At 38.3% G+C, this 25,511-nt stretch overlaps 1 protein-coding gene across 1 annotated transcript in view; it reads right to left on the bottom strand.

Annotated features, from left to right (window-relative positions):
* The window catches only part of STAG1 (STAG1 cohesin complex component), a 503,309-nt gene that overhangs the window by 100,123 nt on the left and 377,675 nt on the right, over nt 1–25,511 (bottom strand). The window contains exons 11-12 of the mRNA XM_055413256.2: nt 4,888–4,986; nt 4,310–4,389 (exon numbers count right to left, since the gene is read on the bottom strand). Coding sequence (XP_055269231.1) covers nt 4,310–4,389; nt 4,888–4,986 — 179 coding nt within the window. The remainder of the gene's footprint in view (nt 1–4,309; nt 4,390–4,887; nt 4,987–25,511) is intronic.

Here is a 25,511-nt window from a genome sequence, read left to right as displayed (position 1 = left end):
CCTTCTCCAGGGAATCTCCCCAACCCAGGGATAGAACCCAGGTCTCCACATTGCAGGCAGATTCTTTCCCAGCTGAGCCACAGGGGAAGCCCAAAAATAGTGAAATGAGTACCCTATCCGTTCTCCAATGGATCCTGCTAACCCAGGAATCAAACCGGGGTCTCCTGCATTGCAAGCAGATTCTTTAACAACTGAGCTATTAGGGAAGCTGAAATTGAAGCTCCTTTATTTTGGTCATCTGATGCCAACAGCCGACTCCTTGGAAAAGTCCCTGACGCAGGGAAACATTGAGAGCAGAAGGAGAAGAGGGCGTCAGAAGATGAAATGGCTGGATGGCATCACCGATCCAATGGACATGAACTTGGCAAACTCTGGGGAATGGTGAGGGACAGGCAGGCCTGGCGTGTTGCACTCCATGGGGTAACAAAGAATGGGACATGACTGGACGACTAAACAACAACAACAAATGAGAGAATTACTCTTCCTTGAAGGTAAGGGAAGAAGTATTGAAAATATCAAAGCAGTTAACACCTGCCTGAATGAGCAAGTATTGAAACTAAATTTTAAAAAAAAGGGTAAAAAAGTAATCCTTAACAACAGATTTTAAACTCTAGACAATTTCAATGAAAAAGATGAGCGGGTGGAATGAGGTTACTTTTTGTTCAAGGGAAAGACATTGATAAGCTTGTAAGATTCACATGTAGATTATAATCTACTTGTCACAGTAGTCATAATCTTCATAAATGACAAAGAAGATATAATGATAAAGTAAATACTATCAGAAGATGTACAAATCATGAATAGAGAGGTACTGATCTATATACTCCAAAGTTTATCAAACAACAGTGTGTAAGAAAAGATAAGATAGTAGTTGAAGATTCTAACACATCCACCTGAAAAATAGGCAGAAAAAAAAGTAAAGTTATAGATAATTTGGATGACACTGAATAAATTCAAAGCAATGAATGTAAATACATAACTATATAAGCAACACAGGTAAGTACCGTTTTATACATATTTAGAAAATTCAGAAGATTGACCAAACTATGCAGAACACATTCTTAAATAATACAATAAAACAGAAAGAATAGCTTTAAACAATATGATCTAGGGAGAACATAAATTACTACTGAATAATCCATGATTAAACTGAAAGTCATAATAGTAATCAAAATATTTATCATTAACTGTCTATAAAAATATTTCATGTCCAAATTTTTAGGAGACTAGTAGTGAAATTGAAAGTAGTACTTAAAGGTATATTCATTACTTTAAACATGATTATTCAGAAACAATAAACAAATAGCTTAAAGAAGCTAATTCACTGAAAAGAACAGTAGAATGGACAAACCTCTGGCATGATTGATCAAGAAAAAGGGGATACAAATAAGATAAATGATGAAAAACAGAAATAACAAAAATAGCAAAGTTTTATGAATAAATATATCATAAACAATAAAACAATAAAGTTGAAAACTGTCACAAAACTGATATATTTTCAAAAGCTTATAAAAAGCCAAAATTAATATAAGAGGAAATAAAGATTAACTTCAGTTCAGTTCAGTTCAGTCGCTTAGTCGTGTCTGACTCTCTGTGACCCCATGAATCACAGCACGTCAGGCCTCTCTGTCCATCACCAACTCCCGGAGTTCACTCAAACTCACGTCCAGAGTCGGTGATGCCATCAAGCCATCCCATTCTCTGTCGTCCCCTTCTCCTCCCGCCCCCAACCTTTCCCAGCATCAGAGTCTTTTCCAGTGAGTCAACTCGTCGCATGAGGTGGCCAAAGTATTGCAGTCTCAGCTTTAGCATCAGTCCTTCCAATGAACACCCAGGATTGATCTCCTTTAGAATGGACTGGTTGGATCTCCTTGCAGTCCAAGGGACTCTCAAGAGTCTTCTCCAACACCACAGTTCAAAAGCATCAATTCTTCGGCGATCAGCTTTCTTCACAGTCCAACTCTCACATCCATACATGACCATGGGAAAAACCATAGCCTTGACTAGACGGACCTTGGTTGGCAAAGTAATGTCTCTGCTTTTTAATATACTATCAAGGTTGGTCATAACTTTCCTTCCAAGGAGTAAGTATCTTTTAATTTCATGGCTGCAATCAGCATCTGCAGTGATTTTGGAGCCCCAAAAATAAAGTCCGACACTGTTTCCACTGTTTTTCCATCTATTTCCCATGAAGTGATGGGACCAGATGCCATGATCTTTGTTTTCTGAATGTTGAGCTTCAAGCCAACCTTTTCACTCTCCTCTTTCAGATAACAGTTAAAGAAGTAGGAATGATGATCAAAGACCTCTCCTCAAAAGAAACTTAAAACTGATATGGCTTTAACAAGAGAATTCTCTCCAACTTTCAAGAAGAAATTAATCTTTGTCATAGAAAAGTTATTTCAGAACAGAAAAAGGGTGAGAAATTACTGATAATTTACAAAGAGTACACATATAACTCTGATTTCAAAGTTGGATGAAGAAAAGAAAAAAATGTCAAAGCTATATATAACACAACTGTGAAAATCCTAAATAAAACATAAAACTGTATTTAAGCAAATTACAGTGAAAACAAATATGTCACGTTCAAACAGGATTTAGTTTAGAAATGCACATGTGATTTGCCATTAGACAAATCTATCAGTTTCATTCACTCATCTATGTAAAAAAAACAAAATCCCAGAAAACTGAGAATACAAAAGAATATTTTTCATATCAAAAACCTATCTCAGTAACTGCAGAAACAAAAAACTTTAGATGCCTTCCCAGAAAAAGAACAAAAAAATCCACTATCAGGGATACTTTTCTAGGGCTCAATATCCTGGCTAATGGAATTAGACAAGAAAATGAAACAAAAGTTTTAAAATTAGAAAAGGAGAAGACAGAACTAAAATTGTCTTCACTTCATAAAATAATCTACATGGTAAATTCAAGAAAATCAAACCATCAACATGGATAAATGTTCTGATATGCTGCACATTAAAGACAAACATGAAATTTAAGGTTCCCTGTCTTAGCAATAATTCAGTAGAAAATATTTTAAAACTAAATATTAATCACATAACAAAAAACCATAAAGTATTTAAGAATTAACCCAGTAAACACTACTGCTACAAAACAAATTTAAACATTATACAAGACTTAATGAGATCTGAATAAAGGAGTATATCATTTTCATGTATAAATGATATATATAATTATAAAAAATTCCATTCTCTCCTAAATTTATCATAAAATTAAATGCAGTTATTTTTTTCTTTGGCCATGCCACTATAAGATCTTAGTTTCCCAGCCAGGGATCAAACACTTGTCCCTGTAGTGAAAGTGCAAAGTCTTAACCACTGGACTGCCAGGGAAGTTCCTAAACGCAGTTCTAATATTTAAACTCCCAACCAAAGTTTCTGAGGAATTAGACAAAAGTACCTTAAAAGTTCATAAAGAAAAAAGTAGTTAAGTGCATTTTAAAAAGAAAGGCAAAGAAGGTAGTGATCAATAAGAGGCCATATTTATAAACACACAACATCTAGTAGAATATAAAGCCACAATAATAAAGAATATGGTAGTACAGCAGAAAGAGGTAAAAAGAGACCAAAACAACAAGAGACCCTGGCATTCATGATATTTGGTATATGACAGATATAACATCACAAAATAGGGAGTGGAGGATTTGTAATGACTTTGTCAGGTCTTGCATTCTCTCATACAGATTCTTCCCGGTTTTTACTTAGTTCTATATATGAAACTATTCCTATTTTAAAATCTATATCATATTAATGACATAATTTAATCACCTTGCTTCCTTTCTTTTACTTCTGTACCATTCCAAAGAAGTCTATCTGAAAAACCTAACCCTTTGAGGTCTTTTCTTTCTCAATTTCTCTGTCTCTCTCTTTAAACAGAAGAACCCACCTGCCAATGCTGGAAATGTGGGTTCAATCCCTGGGTTGGGAAGATCCCTTGGAGAAGGAAATGGCAACCCACTCCAGTAATCTTGCCTGGGAAATCCCATGGACAGAGGAGCCTGGTGGGCTACAGTCCAAGGAGTTGGACATGATTTACAGATTAAACAATAACAACGTTACTTCATTGATACCTTTTCTGGATTGCATAAAATAACTTTTACATAGAGGAAATAGAAAATATTCTCAATAAAAAACAAAGAGAAAACATTTTGTTTCAAATTTAACCTTAAGAAAGCAAAACCGAAAGTGATAAGAATATACATTAGGATTATATATGTGAAGGGCACTAATAATGCTGGGAAACAACATTAATATTTTAACAGACTAAATTAAAATATTATACTTACTGAAGTATTAGTGTAACCAATCGAATAGCTTCAACAGCAACATCATATTCCTTATCAAGTGTCATTGATACAATGCGATCCTAAAGAAAAGTTAGAAGTCAAACCAACCATGAACAGAAAACAAGCTGAGAAAGATCTGAGGTAATGTTTTGGGGAGAGATGATGGAAGACTAATGATAGATTAGTCTAATGATGATTAGATTAGATGGAAAGTTTTCCTTTTCAAATCTTATCATCATGGTCCTATGCACACACAGGAGGTATTGTAAATGTTTATAATCTTTATCAACTAGCATTCTCTAAGAAAGAGACAAACCTTACCTTGCAAAATCAATATAACTGTAAAAAGACGTCCAGGAAAAAAATCTTATTTTAAGCAGGAGAGCTTTCCATTGAAGGTAATAAATAAGAACTCATGTTGGTAATATCTTTTATAAAGCAGAGATATTTAATACAGGTCTATTTAAAGAATATGTAGTAAAGAATATGAGCTACACTTGCTATGGTAATGCCATTTGCTAAGCTAGCTATAATAAGCATTTTTAAAGGGAAAAAGAAAAGAAGTTAAGCATTCTTACCTTGAATCGGTTAGTGAATAGCTCTAATTTGGGGAATAATTCTCTATTGGTATACAGACTTTGTAGAGCTTTCAAACACTTCAGTCTGACTTCTCCTTGCTTCAGAAATACAGACAAAACCAAAACACAAACAGTCAATTCCATGTCACAAAAGTTAGATTTTCACAAAAGTTACATTTTCAAGTCTATATGAAAACTAAAGTGATTATCAGCTTTACCATTCATTTTATACTGTAATTTGACATAAGAGAGAACCAAGTAATTATATTGTACTTACATTTAACTAAAAATGCACTAAAACCCCTTAGTTAGATGAGAGTAAGCCTACTCTTTTTTCAAATGTGTATCAATTCTGGTTCAACATGAAATATCTCCTACAATCATACTGTGGCACTGTGAGATAATTTTTAGTCTTTGATTTTAATTAAAGAAGGGTATGTTAATTTCTCCTTTCTGCAAAAAAAAAATCTAACTTCATAATAAAGTATTATCACTCATTTATTTAACAAATATTTACTAAATGTCTTTTATATTCCAGAAAGAGCAGTTAGGAAAACACGATAAGGGGAAGAATGTTTAAAATAAAGGCAAAATGATAGTCATGTGTCCTGGGGTTGCTCTTTACTAGGGAAATGTAATAAAATCATTAACTTGGAGTAGATGTTGGTAATCAAAATGCATTCAGGATCACATGGAAACTTAGCCAAATCAAATGATTCAAAAGAGAATGAAATTTCAATGTTCAAAAAGCAACATGTTACACAGTGGGTGTCCAAATTTTGGAATCAGACAAAGCTAGATTTCCAATTCTATATATTATTAAAGAGATGATAAGTACACTAAAACCATCCCCAAGAAAAAGAAATGCAAAAAGGTTGTCTGAGGAGGCCTTACAAACAGCTGAAAAGGGAAAGGCAAAGGAGAAATGGAAAGATGTATCTACCTGAATGTAGAGTTCCAAAGAACAGCAAGGGGACATAAGAAAGTCTTCCTCGGTGATCAATGCAAAGAAATAGAGGAAAACAATAGAATGGGAAAGACTAGAGATGTCTTCAAGAAAATTAGAAATACCAAGGGAACATTTCATGCAAAGATGGGCACAGAAAAGGACAGAAACGGTATGGACCTAACACGAAGCAGAAGATACTAAGATGTGGCAAGAATACACAGAAGAACTATACAAAAAAGATCTTCATGACTCAGATAACCATGATGGTGTGATCATTCAACTAAGAGTCAGACATCCTGGAGTGTGAAGTCAAGAGGGCCTTAGGAAGCAATACTATGAACAAAGCTAGTGGAGGTGATGAAATTTCAGCTAAGCTATTTCAAACCCTAAAAGATGATGTTGTTAAAGTGTTGCACTCAATATACCAGCAAATTTGGAAACTCATTAGTGGACACAGGACTGGAAAAGGTCAGTCCACACAATTGCACTCATCTCACACACTAGCAAAGTAATGCACAAAATTCTCCAAGCCAGTCTTCACTAGTACATGAATCAAGAACTTCCAAATGTTCAAGCTGGATTTAGAAAAGGGAGAGGAACCAGAGATTAAATTGCCAACACCTGTTGCATCATAGAAAAAGCAAGAGAATTCCAGAAAAACATCTCCTTCATTGACTGTGCTAAAGCCTTTGACTGTGTGAATCACAACAAACTGGAAATTTCTTAAAGAGATGGGAATACCAGACAACCTCACCCGCCTTTTAAGAAATTTGTATGCAGGTCAAGAAGCAACAGTTAGAATTGGACATGGAGTAACAGACTGGTTTCAAATTGAGAAAAGAGCACATCAAGGCTGTATATTGTCACCCTGCTTATTTAACTTATATGCAGAGTACATCATGAGAAGTGCTGGGCTGGATGAAGCACACGCTGGAATCAAGACTGCTGAGAGAAATATCAATAACCTCAGATATGCAGATGACACCACACTTATGGCAGAAAGTGAAGAAGAACTAAAGAGTCTTTTGATGAAAGTGAAAGAGAAGAGTGAAAAAGTTGACTTAAAACTCAACATTCAGAAAACTAAGATGATGACATCTGGTCCCATCACTGTGGCAAATAGATGGGGAAAAAATGGAAACAGTGACAGACTTTATTTTCTTGGGCTCCAAAATTACTGCAGATGGTGACTGCAGCCACGAAATTAAAAGATACTTTCTCCTTGGAAGAAAATCTATGACCAATCTAAACAGCATATTAAAAAGCAGAGACATTACTTTGTCGACAAAGGTCCATCTAGTCAAAGCTATGGTTTTTCCAGCAGTCATCTATGGATGTGAGAGCTGGACCATAAAGAAAACGGAGCGCCAAAGAACTGATGCTTTTGAACTGTGGTGCTGGAGCAGACTCTTTAGAGTCGCTTGGACTGCAATAGATCAAACCAGTTAATCCTGAAGGAAATTAGTCCTGAATATTCATTGGAAGGACTGAAGCTGAGGTTGAAGCTCCAATACTTGGGCCACCTGATGTGAAGAACTGATTCACTGGAGAAGATCCTGATGCTGGGAAAGAGTGAAGGCAGGAGAAGGGGAAGACAGAGGATGAGATGGTTAGATGGCATCAGCAACTTGATGGACATGAGTTTGAACAGGCTATGGGAGTTGGTGATGATGGACAGGGAGGCCTGGGGTGCTGCAGTACATGGGATTGCAAAGGGTTGGACGTGAGCAAGAGATTGAACTGAAGTACACTAATCATTCTGATACTAGTTTTCTCACTTACAGAATATGATTCTGACTTCATAAAGTTGTTTTAAAATTTTGCTGGTAAAAGTTTTTAACAATAAGCGCTGGGAATGGAGCCCTGAACTGTTCCATTTACAGATTTCTGTGATGTGATTACTCTCTCCACAGCCAATTTCAAGATACCAATCCTGAACTGAGATAAATGAATGGATGGGCACTGAACGCTGATTCAAGGTAGCTCAAGCACACCACTATGAGATATGCTTGTTGGTCAAGTCTCTAGCACAGAGAAGGTATCTGTGGAAGTTGCTGTTGATGACCTGCCCAGATGTCCAAATCCTAATATACACGGCTAATCTTCCCACTTCATTCTGTATTGACAGCTAATGGAGCTTATCTGCATTTTTCTCTGGAGAATTGACCATGGCTGGAAAGAACCACCTAGTACAGAGATTCCTATGCTCTATTTTGTCTTTGTCTCCTTCAGGATGAAGCTCATAGCCATTGGGGAATGATATAGGAGGGTAAAAGAGCCCAATCTCCTGTCTCAGGACAGGATGACCTCTGAGGTGCAATTTATTCTTCAAAGAAACCACATTTCTGTCAGTGTCTCCTACTTTATCCTATATTCCTCATTTACTTACAGGTTTCTCCTGAGAATATAAACTTCAATGTATTTCTAGCACAAAAATTTCTGACTGAGGCTGAGATTCTAGGGAATGTGACCTAAACACTTGGTAGCAAGAGTGGTCCTAACAAGCAAACTTCACTGATGGGATTCTGAAGATGGATCACTCGAAGGAAGAGCTACTATGAGGATGGATCCAATCACTGTTTGTAAGTGAAGTCAATGATAGTCTCTGACATAGAAGGGTAGCCGTTTGCTAATTCACTTGTACATGAAAGGAGATATGCACTTAGCTTGTACAACATGACAAGCATTTGAGGAATAACGTTGTAAATAAAGGACTACGGAATTGGGTGGCTGTCACTGAGAGTGCTGAAGAGAGAAAATGACAGACTAATTAATCACCAGTTTAAATTAACAAATGGCAACATTTAAGAGACTTTCATCTCCTGCAGATAAAGAGTTCATTATATTGAAGACTAGACTGAGAACTCAATTTTAAGGGTGGCAGAATTTATGAGACATTGATCTCAGGCAAGTCTAAGCCAAAATCATAGCCATATAGGAAAGAAGTGGGAGTTCAAAGACTAGCTGGCAGATGTAGATAGAACCATGAACTTGAAAATTTCCATGAACATGTGGGCCTGCAAATAAGTATCAAGTTCCCCTGTTAGAAGAGAGCATGCTTCTTCCACCTAACTATCCCCTTGAATATATGGAAACCTCAAGTGAAGCAACTACTTCAAGGACAATGCCAGTAGCTTTCCTCATGTTCTATACCAACCTTCCCTTGTGGCCACAAGCTAAGGTCAAATTTCAGTATGGCCCAAGTGGGGAAGTAATAGGTCTGCTAAAGGAAGAGGAAGATTATATTGCTGTAAGTGCTACAGGAATGGGCCAATTTGAACAAGTAAGAACCGAGAGTGGATGCTAAGGGTACTGGACTAGGAAATGGGAATATCAAACAAGATAAGAGAGTTTCTGGATATGGGGCACTCTTTCTTGCCTCAGGATTTAAGGCCCATGCAAATAGACTAACATTGCTGGATGACCTCTGGAAAAAGCAGTGGTGCATATTAAAGAAATAAGAGATCCAAGAATCATTGTGGCAGACTGTGAAGAAAGGCAATTAAAGCACAGTGAAGTAAGCAATATATAGGACCTACTGTATAAACTCAGAAGACCTACTGGATGGGTATGTTCCTCAGGAGGGCCTGGACAATACTGTTTATCAAGGCAATAAAGAAAAGACTGGGGGCCCAGGCATTACTGAGAAACTACAAAATGGCTGTGTTCTGGAGGGTAGAGCTGGCAACAGAACAGACTCAAAGAGAATTCAGTTTCCACTCCAACAACAAAAATGATAATGAGATAACAGAATAGCAGAAACAAGGTAGCATCACCAAACTAGTAGATGCAGGTGGACATGATAATTGTAATGGGCAGAGCAATGATGAAGAGCAGCCCAAGGGGTCTGTGGAAAATGGCTCATAAGATATGGCTTTCCTGGAAGGAAGATATATGAAAAGCCAACAAAAGTATCACTTAATATATATCCATGATCACAAGGGATCAACAACAGACAAGCAAAAGATTACATACAGCTGACCCAAAGTAAAATTATAACTCCAGATTTAAGAGAGCATGTAAGAAGTTTCTTTACCTCTAAATTTCAAAATAAGGCCAAAAAAGATGAAATTACTTTCACCCAATCAAGTTCACACAGCAAATTATACATAGAACAAAGACATTAATCAAGTTTTATCCACACCTTGTTTGGTGATGCTTCCTAATCAAGTACCTCTCATACAAAATCTTTGTTCTTTACCTATAACATGGCTTGCTTATATTACAGGAACTTAACTAAATAACTTTATCAATAACTTAAATGAAAAAGCCACCTGCAATTTTGGTAATTTTTCTCTTTTGGGACTCCATTATACTCTGAAGCTGCTGCTATCACAGAGCCTAAATGCTTTGTTGTTATTACACAAAATCTTATTCAGACCTGAGTGCTCTTTAACATAGTGCCTAACCCACTGTGTTGCTTGATAAATATTTTTTGATTAACTATATAAAAATGAGAAAACAAAAAAGAAACACAGAAAAATTTGTGTGGACTATAAAGACAACTGAGCACTTTTGAACTATGGCATTGGAGAAGACTCTTGAGAGTCCCTTGGACTGCAAGGAGATCCAAGAAGAGGGGGTGAGTTATTTGTCAGAGACACAAAAACGTTAAGATTTTTGCAAAATTATTTTTGAAAAAATGTCAAGAGCTACAAGAATAAAAAAAAAGATGGCATGATTTCATAATGGGTTGTATTTAAAGGGACAGTTTTCATACTTATAGGAGAAAATGTTAATTGTTATTAAAATGCATACATATAACATGAACACCTCAATGGGAATACTGTGAAAGAGTTCAGTTCAGTTAAGTCACACAGTCGTGTCCAACTCTTTGGGACCCCACGGACTGCAGCACGCCAGGCTTCCCTGTCCATAACCAAGTCCCAAAGCTTGCGCAAACTAATGTCCATCGAGTCAGTAATGCCATCTAGCCATCTCATCTTCTGTTGTTCCCTTCTCCTGCCTTCAATCTTCCCCAGCATCAGGGTCAGTTCTTGGCATCAGGTAGACAAATTTTGGAGTTTCATCATCAGTCCTTCCAATGAATATTCAGGACCAATTTCCTTTAGGATGGACTGGCTGGATCTCCTTGCAGTCCAAGGGACTCTCAAGAGTCTTCTCCAATGCCACAGTTCAAAAGTGCTCAGTTGTCTTTATAGTCCAACTCTCACACCCATACATGACTACTGAAAAAAACCACAGCTTTGACTAGACAGACCTTTGGTGGCAAAGTAATGTCTCTGCTTTTTAATATGCTGTCTAGGCTGCTCATAGCTTTGCTTCCAAAGAGCAAGCATCTTCTAATTTCATGGTTTCAGTCACCATCTGCAGTGATTTTGGAGCCCCCCCCAAATAAAAGTCTGTCACTGTTTTCATTGTTTCCCCATCTATTTGCCATGAAGTGATGGGACCGGATGGCATATTCTTAGTTTTCTGAATGCTTTCACTCTTCTTTTTCACTTTCATCAAAAGGCTCTTTAGTTCTTTGCTTCCTGCCATTAGTGTGGTGTCATCTGTGTATCTGAGGTTACTGATGTTTCTCCTGGCAACTTGATTCCAGCTTGTGCTTCAACCAGTCCAGCGTTTCACATGATGTACTCTACATATAAGTTAAATAAGCAGGGTGACACTATACATCCTTGACGTACATAGTAGCTCTGTGAATAAAGAAGTTACTCATAGAAGGCCATCCACATGTTTTTGTGGATGAGGCCCTTTAGACCATTTCAGGTGCTGATAATCTTATCACTGAGTAGTTCCTATCACTGAGTATATAATAGGGTATTAACATTTTGGCTGTATATAGTACTGACCACCACCACTGCCTCATAGGGTATGTACGACAAGGACAAATTCAAGCACAATGGGACAGGTGTGCTCCTAACCAACTCCAGAGCTGTCCAAATCATGGTACACTGTTCAACAAAAATACTAAATCTATGGTGGGGAAAAGGACATCATTCTGCTAATTCAAGATAATACAAGCAGTCCAATCTGGCCCAAAAGGAAGGCCTCCAGAGACTAGAGGTTGACAGATTACCAAAGGATAAACGTGGAAGTTTGAGCTTTTGCCCCAGCAGTTTCTGATATTATCACCATCACTGAGACAGTGCAACCCATATGTGAAACAAGCAAGCTGTGACTGATCTGGCTAAGGCTTTTTATTTGATCCCTTTGCAGAATGAGGTCATGACCAATTTTTGTTCACACTGAACAGCCTCCAGTATATTTCTACTGCACTCCTGCAGGGATACCTAAATCATTCTGCAATATGCTACCAGAAGGCAGGGTTTGATCTTCAGTAAGTCCAAGCGCCCACAGAAATTTTAGTCATCCCTTAATTAATGACATGGCTACAGTGCTGCTAATGACATGGAGGCTACAGTGCTGTACTGGGCCACTGACACTGAATGATTAGTGCCAATTTGACTATAAATCCAGATAAAGTCCAGGCCCTAGGCACAGCAGGTGCAATTTCTAAGGCTCAGGGTTCAAAAACGACATTATGGCATGGTTTACTGACAGCTCTATGAAACAAAGGCAGATAAGTCCTGCTAGGTTGCAGCCACCATCCGGAACAGTGGATGGCTATCTTTTGACTATCAGGTGTCAGCATTTCAATAGGCCAACCTCTGCACTATGGTAATAGCAGTGCAGGTCACCCCTACTACCATTCCTTGTAACATTTTTCACCAACAAGCAGGTTGTTGCCAATGACCAAGCCATCCGGTCAGGAAAATGGCAACTAAAAGACTGGATCCCCCATATGGGAAAAAGAACTATGGCAGCAGCTTGCTCCCTGGGAAGAAAAAAACATACGTCACTTATGTAGATACTCATGGAAAAGGATCTTCGCTTTATATTTATTGAAGTATAGTGGATTTACAATATTATATTAGTTATAGGTATACAACATACTGAGTCAATATTTTATAGATTTATCCTCCATTTAAAGTTATAAAACATTGGCTATATTTCCTGCTTTGTACAGTATATCCTTGTAGTTTGTGCCTCTTAATTTCCCACTCCTTCCTGGCCCTCTTCACTTCCCTCTCCCCACAGGTAAACACTAGTTTGTTCTCTATATCTGTAAGTTGGCTTGTTTTGTAATATTCATTCATTTTGTTTTTAGGTATGTATTAACATGCAGTATTTGTCTTTCTCTGACTTTTCACTAAGTATAGTACTCTCCAGATCCATCCACGTTTTTGCAAATGGCAAAATTTCATATTACTATACGGCTGAGTAATAGTCCATAGTATGTGTGTATATATGTATATATAACACATCTTCTTTATCCATTCATCTGTTGATGAACATGGGTTTCTTCCATATCTTGGTTACTGTAGATGATGCCATTATGAACATAGGAGTGCACATATCTTTTCAAATTAGTGTTTTTGTTTTCTTTGGACATAAATCTAGGAGTAGAACTGCTATATCACATATATTTTCAGTTTTTTTAGAAACTGTCATGTTGGTTTTCACAGTGGCATCTCCAATCCATTCCCATGAACACTGTAGGTAGGTTTCATTTTCTCAACATCCTTAACAACGTTTGTTACTTATTGTAGTTTTGATGACAGCCATTTTGACAGGTATGAGGTGATATGTCATTGTGGTTTTGATTTGCATTCCTATGGTGATTAGCAATGTTCAGCATCTTTTTATGTGCTTGTTTGTCATCTGTATGTCTTTGGAAAAATGACTATTCAGATCTTCTGTCCATTTAAAAATCAGGTTGCTTGGTTTTTTGATACTGAGTTGTATGAGCTGGTTTTAACCCCTTATCCATCATATCATTTGCAAATATTTTCTCCCATTCAGTAGGTTGTCTCTTCATTTTGTTGATGGTTTCCCTTTCAGGAGGTTGTCTTTTCATTTTGTAGATGGTTTCCTTTGGTAAAAGCTTTGCAAAACTTTTGAATTAGTTAGGTTCTATTTGATTATTTTTACATTTGTTTCTTTGGCCTTAGGAGACTGAGCCAAAAAAATACTGCTATAATTTATCTCAAAGAGTATCCTGCCTGTTTTCCTCTAGAAGTCTGTACTTTTGGATTACATTTAGGTCTTTTTTTTTTTTTTTTTTTAAGACAACCAACACTTTTATTTGCATTTATTTTTTGCGGCATTTATTCCCGGGCCATAAGTTTTTGTTTCTTCAGTTTCTTCTGAGATATCTTTTTCTTTTCTGCAACCTCCTCTTCTGATTTAGGAACAATCTGTTCTTTTTCAGTAAGGATCATCTCAATGTGGCAGGGAGAGCTCATGTAGGGGTTGATCCGACCGTGAGCTCTGTAAGTCCTGCGCCGCATCTTGGGGGCTTTGTTCACTTGGATGTGCTCAATGACCAGAGAATCCACATCTAAGCCTTTAAGTTCAGCATTACTCTCTGCATTTTTGAGCATGTGTAGTAAAAATTCAGCACTCTTTTTGGGCCACCGACCCTGCGTCCAGCCCCACTGTTTGGCCTGTGCACACCTACCAACTCCACCATTGTAACGACGGAATGGCACACATTGCTTCTTTAAAGTGACATCCTTCAGATACTTGGTGGCTTTTCGGATATGCATACCCTTTATGGCCTGGGCAGTTTCACGAGTGTTCTTAAGGTGAACACAAAGATTTGAACCTCTTGATTTGCATGATTTTGTGGGGTTTTCTGGGTCAAGTGAATAGCGCACCATTTTTAGGCTTCACCTCAGGCCGCTTACCGGAAAAAGTACATTTAGGTCTTTAATCTACTTTGAATTTATTTTTGTATATGGTGTGGAAAAATGCTATCATTTCATTTACATATAGCTGTCCATCTTTCCCCACACCAAATTTTAGAGACTGTATCTTATCCATTGCATAGTCTTGCCTACTTTGTTGTAGATTAATTGACTTTATTTTTGGGCTCTCTATTCTGTTCTATTTATCTATGTGTCTGTTTTAGTACCAGTACCATACTTTGATTATTGTAGCACTGTAGTGTCGGAGAAGGCAATGGCAAGCCACTCCAGTACTGTTGCCTAGAAAATCCCATGGATGGAGGAGCCTGGTAGGCTGCAGTCCGTGGGGTCGCTACGGGTCGGACACGACTGAGCGACTTCACTTTCACTTTTCACTTTCACACATTGGAGAGGGAAATGGCAACCCACTCCAGTGTTCTTGCCTGGAAAATCCCAGGGATGGGGGAGCCTGGTGGGCTTCCATCTATGGGGTCACACAGAGTCGGACACGACTGAAGTGACTTAGCAGCAGCAGCAGCAGCAGCAGCACTGTAGTGTAGTCTGAAGTCAGGGAACATGGTATCTCCAGCTTTGTTCTTTTCTGTAAAGGCTGCTCTGATTATTTAGGGTATTTTGTAATTCCACATACATTTTAGGATGACTGACTCTACTTATGTGATAAATGACATGAGTATTTTGATACAGACTGCAATCGGTAGATTGTTTTCAGTAGTATAACCATCTTAACAGTATTCTTTCAGTCTGAGACCAAAGAATATCTTTCCATTTTTTATATCATTTATGATCTTCAACAATATTTTATAATTTTCAGAGTACAGGTCTTAGCTGGAGTAACAGGCAAGTTTGGCCTTGGAGAACAAAATGAAGCAGGGCAAAGGCTAACAGAATTCTGCCAAGAGAATGCACTGGTCATAGCAAATACCCTTTTTCAACAACACAAGAGACGACTTTACACATGGCCAATACTGAAATCAAACTGGTTACATTCTTTGTAGCTGAAGATGGAGAAGCTGTACACAGTCAGCAAAAACAAGACCTGGAGCTGACTGTGGCTTAGATGATTAACTTCTCATAGCAAAATTTAGGCTTAAACTAAAGAACGTACTAAGCCGGCCAGGTATGACTTAAAGAGAAAGTAAAAGTCGCTCAGTCATGTCTGACTCTTTGTGACCCCATGGACTTAGTCCATGGAATTCTCCAGGACAAAATAATGGAGTGGATAGCCCTTCCCTTCTTCAGGGGATCTTCCCAGTCCAGGAATCGAACCAGGTCTCCCAGACTGCAGGCAGATTCTTTAACAGCTGTGACACAAGGGAACCACAATACTGGAGTGGGTAGCCCATGACTTCTCCAGGGGAAATTCCCAACCCATGAATTGAACTGGCGTCTCCTGTATTGCAGGCGGATTCTTTATCAACTGAGCTATGAGGGAAGGCCACAACTTAAATTAAGTCCCCTATGACTATGCAGTGGAGGTAACAAATAGATTCAAAGGATTAGAAATTGTAAACAGTGTACTTGAAGAACTATGGATGGAGGTCTGTAATATCGTACAGGAGGTAGCGAACAAAACCATCCCAAAGAAAAAGAAAGGCAAGAAGGCAAAGTGGTTATCTGAGGAGGCCTTACAAATAGCTAAAGAAAAGGAGAGATGTGAAAAGCAAGGGAAAAAGGGAAAGGACTATCCAACTAAATGTAGATTTCCAAAGAACAGCAAGGAGAGACAAGAAGACTTTCTTCAATGAATAGTGTATACAACAACAGAACGGGAAAGACTAGACATCTCTTCAGGAAAATTGCGGCTATCAAGGGAACATTTTGCCCAAAACTGGGCACATTAAAAGTCATAAATGGTAGATACCTAGTAGATGCTGAAGAGATCAAGAAGAGATGGAAAGAATATATTGAAGAACTGTACAAAAAAGATCCAAATGAACCTGATTACTATGATGGTGTGGTCAGCCACACAGAGTCTGGCATTCTGAAGACTGAAGTCAAGTGGGCCGTATGAAGCACTGCTGTTAATAAAGCTAGTGAATGCAAAGGAATTTCAGTAAAACTATTTAAAACATTAAAGGATGATGCCATCAAGGTGTTGCATTCAATATGTCAGCAAATCTGAAAGACCCAGCAGTGGCTACAGGACTGGAAAAAGTCAATTCTTATCCCATTTCCAAAGAAAGGCAGTAACTAAAGAATGTACTGACCACTGGACAATTGCAGTCATCTTCCATGCTAGTAAGGTCATGCTTAAAATCTTACACACTAGGCTTCAGCATTATGAGAACAAAGAACTTCCAGATGTCCAAGCTGGGTTTAGAAAAGGAAGAGGAACCAGAGATCAAACTGCCAAGATTTGCTGGATCACAGGGAAAGCTAGAGAATTCCAGAAAAACATCTACCTCTGTTGCATCAACTATGTCGGAGTCTTTGACTGTGAGGATCACAGTAAACTGTGGAAACCTCCTAAAAAAATGGGAATACCAGACCATCTTAAAACCTGTATGCAGTGAAGAAGCAACATGTAGCAGCCTGTATGGAACAACTGATTGGTTCAAGACTCAGAGAGAAGTATGACAGGGCTGTCTGCTGTCACCCTGTTTGCTTAACCTATACGTTGAGAACATCATGAGAAATGCCAGGCTGGATGAGTTACTAGCTGGAATCAAGATAAGCGGGAGAAACATCAACAACCTCAGATATGCAGATGATACCACTCTAATGGTAGAAAGTGAAGAGGAACTAAAGAGACTCATGAGGGTGAAGGAGGAGAGTGAAAGACCTGGTTTAAAACTAAATATTAAACTAAGATCATGGCATTTGGCCCCATTACTTCATAGTGAATAGGGAAAAGGTAGAAGTAGAGATAGATTTCCTCTTCTTGGGCTTTAAAATCACTGTGGACGGTGCCTGCAGTCATGAAATCAGAAGACATTTGCTTCTTGGCAGGAAAACTGACAAACCTAGACAGTGCACTGAAAAGCAGAGACATTACCCTGACAAACATTCATACAGTCAAGGCTATGGCCTTCCCAGTGGTCACATATGGTTGTGACAGCTGGACTGTAAAGAAGATGGAGAGCTGAAGAATTGCTGCCTTTGAACCATGGTGCTGGAGAAGACTCCTGAGAGTACCCTGGATAGCAATGAGAAAAAACCAGACAATCTGAAGGGAAATCAACCCTGACTAGTTGTTGGAAGGACTGAGGCTCCAGTATTATGGTCATCTGATGTGAACAGCTGACTCACTGGAAAAGTCCCTGATGATGAGAAAGACTGAGAGGAGAAGGAGAAGAAGGCGTGAGAGAGATGGCTGGATGGCATCACTATGCAATGGATATGAACTTGGGCAAACCTCAGGAGGTGGTGAGAGACAGAGAGGCCTGGTGTTTTGCAGTCCACGGGGTCGCCAAGAGTTGGACACGACTGGGTGAATGAACAACAGCAACAGGTCTTTCATCTCCTTGCTTAAGTTTATTCCTAGGTATCTTATTTTTTTGATGTAATTATAAAGTATAATTGATTTACAGTGTTTTGTTAGTTTCAGATGTAGAACAAAGTGAATCAGTTACAGATATACATACACCCACTCTTTTTCAGACTTTTCCCCATTACAGGCCATTACAAAGTATTGAGTAGAATTCTACATGCTCTACTATAGAGTTCTGTGCTTCTGAATAGATCGTTATTAGTTATCTGTTTTATATACAGTAATGTATATACATCAGTCCCAATGTTCCAATTTACTCTTCTTACCCCCTTACCCCCTTGTAATCATGTTTGGTTTCTATGCCTGCAATTATTTCAGTTTTGTAGATAAGTTCATTTGTACTAGTCAACAGTTTATTTTTAAAATTTATTAACTGAAGGATAATTACTTTACAATATTGTGATGGTTTCTGCCATACATCAACATGGATCAGTTGTATGTATACATAGGTCTCCTCCCTCTTGAGCCTCCCTCCTACGTCCCTCCCCATTCCACCCTTCTAGGTTGTCAGAGTCCTGACTTTGGGTTCCCTGCATTATACAGTAAATTAACACTGGCTATCTATTTTACAAACAGTAATATATATGTTTCAATGCTACTCTCTCAAATCATCCCACCCTCTCCTTCCTCCACTGTCTAAAGTCTGTCCTTATGTCTGCATCTCCTTCACTGTCCGGCAAATAGGATCAACCTTACCATTTTTCTAGATTCCATATATATGCATTAATATACCATATTGGTCTTTCTGACTTATTTCACTCTGTATAATAGGCTACAGGTTCATCCACTTCATTAGCATTGACTCAAACGTGTTCCCTTTTCACAGCTGAACAATATTCCATTGTGTATATGGACTACTACTTCCTTATCCATTCATCTCTTGATGGACATCTAGGTTGCTTCCATGTCTTAGCTAATGTAAATGTGCTGCAATTGACATGGGTGTACCCCCCTTTTAGACTCCATATATAAACAGTACCACAGGATATTTGTCTTTCTCTGATTTACTTCACTCTGTATGACAATCTCTAGGTCCATCCATGTTTCTGCAAATGGCATTTTTGCATTCTTTTTCATGGCTTAGTAATATTGCATTGTATACATGTACTACATCATCTTTATCCATTCCTCTGTTGATGAACACATAGCTTGCTCCCATGTCCTGCCTACTGTAAACACTGCTGCAATGAACACTGGGGTGCAAGTATCTTTTCAAATTATGTTTTTTTCTGGATATATGCCCAGGAGTTGGACTGTGGGATTATACGGTATCTCTATATATAGATATGCAGACTGTTTTCCACAGTGCATGTACCTGTTTACATTCCCACCAACAGTTAGGAGGGCTCCCTTTATTTCACACCTTCTCCCGCATTTACTGTTTGTTGATTTTTTGATGATAGCCATTCTAACTGGGGCTTCCCTTATAGCTCAGTTGGTAAAGAATCTGCCTGAAACACAGGAGACCCCAATTTGATTCCTGGGTTGGGAAGAACCGCTGGAGAAGGGATAGGCTACTCACTCCAGTATTCTTGGGCGTCCCCTGTGGCTCAGCTGGTCAAGAATCCACCTGCAGTGCGGGAGACCTGGATTCGATCCCTGGGTTGTGAAGATTCCCTGGAGAAGGGAAAGGCTACCCACTCCAGTATTCTGTCCTGGAGAATTCCATGGACTGTGTCGTCCATGGAGTCCCAAAGAGTTGGACACGACTGAGTGACATTCACTTTCATTCTGACTGGTGTGAAATGATACCTCACTGTAGTTTTGATTTGCACTTCTCTAATAATTATTAATTTTGTGCATCTTTTCATGTATTTTTTAGCCATCTGTATGTCTTCTTTAGAGAAATGTCTATTTAGATATTGTGCTGTATTTTTACTCTTTTTTTTTAGCTTTATGAGCTGTTTGTACGTTTTGGAGATTTATCCTTTGTCTGCTGCTTTGTTTACAAGTATTTTCTTCCATACTGAGAGTTGCCTTTTTATGTTTCCTTTGCTGTGCAGAAGCTTTTAAAATTAGGATTCATTTGTTTATTTTTATTTATATTACTCTCAAAGAGGTGAATTGAAAATATCTTGCTGAGTTTTATAGTATCCAGCTTTACATTTAGGTCTTCAATACATTTTATCTTTGCGTATGATGTTAAGAGAGTGTTCTAATTTCATTCATTTATACGTAGTTGTCCAGTTTTCCCTGTACTACTTACTGAAGACTTTCCTTCTTCCAGTTTATATTCTTGCCTTCTGTCATAGACTAGGTGTCTACAGGTGCATGGGTTTATCTCTGGACTTTCTATTCTGTCCATTTAATGCAGTTTTAAATGGTACTGCTTTCATGCCTTCTTTTCCTGATAGTTCATTATTAGTATATAGAAAAGCAACAGATTCTGGTATATTAATCTTGTGTCCTGCAACTTTACTAAATACACTTATTAGTTCTAATAGTACATTAGTGGACATTTTAAGGTTTTCCAAATACAGTATCATGCTATCTGCAAATAGACAGTTTTACCTTTTCCTTTCCAATTTAGATGCCGTTCATTTCTTTTCTTGTCTGATTCTTGTGGCAAGGACTTTCAATACCATGTTAAATGGAACTGGCAAAAGTGGGGCATTCTAGTCTTGTTCCTGATTTTTAGCAAATTTCCACCACGGAGGATGATGTCAGCTGTGGGTTTGTCATGTGTGTGTGTGCTAAGTCACTTCAGTTGTGTCCGACTTTTTGCGACCCTATGGACTGTAGCATGCCAGGCTCTTTTGTCCATGGGATTCTCCAGGCAAGAATACTGGAGTGGGTTGCCATGCCCTCCTCCAGGGAATTGTCCCAATCCAGGGATCAAACCCGTGTCTCTTACGTCTCCTGCACTTATGTTACCACTAGGGCCTCTTAGGTTTGTCATAAATAGGCCTTATTATTTGACATATGCTTTCTTGATATCAACCCTGATGAGAGCTGGTGAATTCTGTCAAATGTTTTTTCTGTGTCTACTGAAATGATGTGGTTATATTCGCCATTTTGTCAAAGTGGTGTATCACTGATTCATTTTCAGCTATTAAATTATCCTTACATCCATATAATAAATTCCAGTTGATCATGCTGTATGATCCTTCTCCTATATTGCTGAATTAGCTCCATTCATATTTTGTTGAGAATTTCTTCATTTTTATTTATCAGAGATGTTAGTCTCTAGTTTTCTTTTTCTGATAGCTCAGTTGGTAAAGAATCCGACTGCAATACAGGAGACCCCGGTTTGATTTCTAGGTCGGGAAGATCCCCTGGAAAAGGGATCGGCTACTCACTCCAGTATTCTTAGGCTTCTCTTGTGGCTCAGCTGGTAAAGAATCTGCCCACAATGTGGGAGACCTGGGTTTGATCCCTGGGTTGGGAAAATCCCCTGGAGAAGGGAAAGGCTACCTACTTCAGTATTCTGGCCTGGAGAATTCCATGGACTATATGGTACATGGGGTCGCAAAGAGTCGGACATGACTGAGTGACTTTCACTTTACTTTTTGAAGTATCGTTGTCTGGTTTTGGTATTGGGTCATTGGAAGGACCGATGCTAAAGCTGAAACTCCAATACTTTGACCACCTCATGCGAAGAGTTGACTCACTGGAGAAGACTCTGATGCTGGGAGGGATTGGGGGCAGGAGGAGAAGGGGATGACGGAGGAGATGGTCGGATGGCATCACCAACTCAATGCACATGAGTTTGAGTGAACTCCGGGAGTTGGTGATGGACAGGAAGGCCTGGCGTGCTGTGATTCATAGGGTCACAAAGAGTCGGATATGACTGAGCGACTGAACTAACTAACTAACTAACGGTGGCCTCATGGAATGAATCTGAAAGTGGTTTTCAATTCTTGGGAATAGTTTGAGAAGGACAGGTAGTACCTTTTCTTTATGTGTTTGGTAGAACTCCTCTGTGTAGCCATTGGATCTTGGACTTAAATGTGCTGGGAGTTTTCTGACCACTAATTCAGTTTTACTACTAGAGACTGTTCAGCTTAGATTATTTCTTCCAGAATCAGTCTTGAAAGATTGTAAGTTTCTAGAAATCTACCCATTTTTTTTCTGGGTTTCCAATCTGTTTGCATATACTGCTCATGGTACTCTCTTTTGAGTTTTTTGTATGTCTATGAGGTTGGTTATAGTTTCTCCTCTGTCATTTCTTATTTTGCACATTTGGGTTCTCTCTCTCTTTAACAAGCCTGGCTAAAGGCTTTTCCGTTCTGCTTATGTCTGCAAAAAAAAATCAGCTCAGCTTCACTGATCTTTCCTATTGCATCTTTTTTTTTGGGGGGGGTGGACGGGGGCCTTTATTTCATATATGTCGTCTCTGATCTTTATTATTTCTTTATTCCTGCTGACTTTGGGCTTTGTTCTAACTCCTTCAATTGGTAGGTTAGGTTGTATGGCTTGAGATTTTTCTTGTAGACGTGTATTGCTACAAACTTCCCTCTGAGAGCTGCTTTTCTATATCCCATGTATTTTGGCAAGTTATGTTTTTATTTCCATTTGTCTTGAGGTATTTTCTGATTTCCTCTTTAATTTCTTCACCGACTCACTGATTTTTTTTAACAGTAGCATTTTATTTTTCTTTTGTAAAGAACTAACATGCCTGAGTTTGCAAAGGACCTTTCAAAATACATATAAGGAATTCATGTGCCAATCAAATTTGTGCCCAGTAGGTTGCAACAGATGCCTGGGTCCATCTATAGGAAAAGGAGTCCACTTCAGATGCAAAAATGGGTCAGGGCTCAAAAGGTGACCTAGAAGTCTAAGGATGTAATAAAATCTTGTGATTCTCATTGACATACTTAAATCATCCAGAGAGAAGAACTGGGATACGTTAACCAAGGACTTGGACTTGCCTGAGTCTGGCAGATCATTCTCATCAAACCCCTGACCACCAGCCATAGGCAAGGATGATGCCTCATTGTCGTAAAGACTGGTCAGGCTATGGTATTACTATTCCAGTCGGGCATGTGGATGCCAAAACTATCCTAGCTGCCCTTGAATAAAACATACATCATATTTTTGGATACCCCACGTGACTTGACTCTGTCCAAGGAAAATCTTTCACTGCCCAAGCAAGACAACAATGGGCACACTCCTATGGACTATGGAGACTAAACACTCCAGTTCAAGGGAACAAGGCTCTGCAAGACATATTGGGAAATACTCAGTTTGATCGTGGTAGAAGTGAACTAGGCGGTCAGGTGATCACAGAATTAGGTGATGTCTGCAAAATCACAATCTCAACATGTCAATCATTATTTTTCTTTTTTTCCCTTGGAGTATACAACTTTGGGGTGGTCTGAGGTTCTGGGTACCAATGTATCCCAGATAGGGCTCCTTGACTCTAGTCTTGATGTGATGCTTCCCATGGGCACTTTCCTCCTATGGGATACCACAAAGGTGAGAGATGAAACCAAGCAGTACCAGGATGTTAGCTAGGATCCTTCTAGTAGTGCTGGCCTGTTGCTGACCACTCCAATCAGGTGGGTGATGTTATCACGCATGTGAAGTTTGTGCAGTCCTTCTTAGACTGGCAAATTGAAGCTAAAACCTTTGTGTTTTGCTTCAAGCAAAACAAGTATAATGCAAGAAAGCAGGAGAACTGTACACATAAGCTAAAAGTAAAAACACTATAGAGTCATATTTCCTAACTGGAAAGGACAGAGAAAGGCAACCTAGAGTCATGAGCATAAATACAAAAAGAGAGTAAGATATTTAGCCCAGGGCACAAGATTACTAAAGGTCTATTTAAATTAGATCTCTTCTGTGTCATTCTCAATGTTAGAATTAAAACGAATGGGTAGGAATTTGGAAATAAGTTTTGGCGGAGAGAAAGACAAATTTAATTTCTAACAACTCCTTTAGCTAAACTAGAAATTGTTTGTCTTTCTACTGGCCAAAACTTATACTTTAAAACTTACACAAACCAGCAGCATTATAAAAAACTTTGTCTTATTTTTAGGAGGGTAAACTATATAACAGTAATATCAGCCTGGCGTGCTGTGATTCATGGGGTCGCAAAAAGTCGGTCACGAATGAGCGACTGAACTGAACTGAATATAATAGTTATATAGCATTATAGTAATACAATATATATAGTATATAATATTCTAAAATAAAAACAGAATATCAAATTATTCTATACACCTTAAACCAAAACAATGATAAAGGCAATTATATTGCAATAAAAATGGAAAAATGCAATTGGTAATTAAAATGGAATCTTAAAAAAGAGAGAGAAGAAATTGTATCAGCTCATTAGAAAAGGCACAGGTTGGGTCTGAACACAGAAGCCATAGCCTATACAAAGAGCAGTTTCAACGAGATGATTAAATGGAGAGAAAGGAAATTACTTTGATCCTCAGAGGAAAAAAAAATACAAGGTGATGAAAAGGGAATAACAACAACAACAAAATGTTCAGAAATAAATATTTAACACTTATACCCTTTTCTACGTAAAGCAACTGGAGATCACACAAGAAGTTTTTAAAATCGTTCTATGGAAAACTCCTTAAATCATTATATCAACAATATAAAAGAGAAATCTACCTCTTTGACAGAAGATTTCTATAAACACAGTTTAGTGATTTATTTGAAAAGGGTGGTGATTTTTTGATAAGTAACATCAAATTGGTATTTTCCCCAGAATTTGTAGACATACATAAGTTCCGCTAAAACTAGTAAATGTTACTGTTACTGAAATTCAGTACAACACTCTACTAGGGAGATAAGGAAAGGAGGAAAACTGGTATGGTAGCAGTGGAGAATAAAAATGAAAGACTTTAAACTATTCCTACTAAGAGGTTGGTCTTTTCGGGTTTCATAGTGTAGATATGCCTGCATAATGGCACAGGGTGAAATCCTGTAATGTCTCATACTGTAGTAAAATTTAACTGGATGCACCTAAGATGAGGCTTAGACATGAAGGTCCCCAAAACCACATGAAGACTGGAAAACGAAAATGAAATCGAGCATGGGATTTATTAGTGAAGAGAAAAGAATCTGAATTGCTAGGGAAAATAAATATTCAGGAAAAAATTCGCTATGTACATTCCCCTCACATGAGGTAGGAAATAAGAACCATCTATTTCCATCTAACCTTCTAATCATCAAATAAAAAACAGTAATTGTGAAACTGACCAACCCATCTGTGATGCTCTGAAGTATCTCTTATAGCAAAAATGGCATTAGTAAATTCCATTGGGAACTGTCATTATAATTTAAGCAATTTTGTCATTTTCTATATATCTTTTATAATACTTAGCACACTACTATTAAAAAAACATGTCTGGGGGACTAGATCAATATGGCAGAGAAGTAGGAGGTGGAGCTCATCTTCCCACAGATACATCAAAAATACGTTTATGTGTGGAAAAACTCTCACAGAACATCTACTGAACGCTGGCAGAAGACTTCAGACTTCCAAAAG

Source organism: Moschus berezovskii, chromosome 1 (assembly GCF_049115385.1).
Source record: "Moschus berezovskii isolate FMDL1 chromosome 1, NW_MosBer_1.0, whole genome shotgun sequence".
Taxonomy (NCBI): Eukaryota; Metazoa; Chordata; class Mammalia; order Artiodactyla; family Moschidae; genus Moschus; species Moschus berezovskii.
The sequence above is the reverse complement of the archived record's forward strand: the minus strand, read 5'-3'. Positions and strand labels throughout refer to the sequence as shown.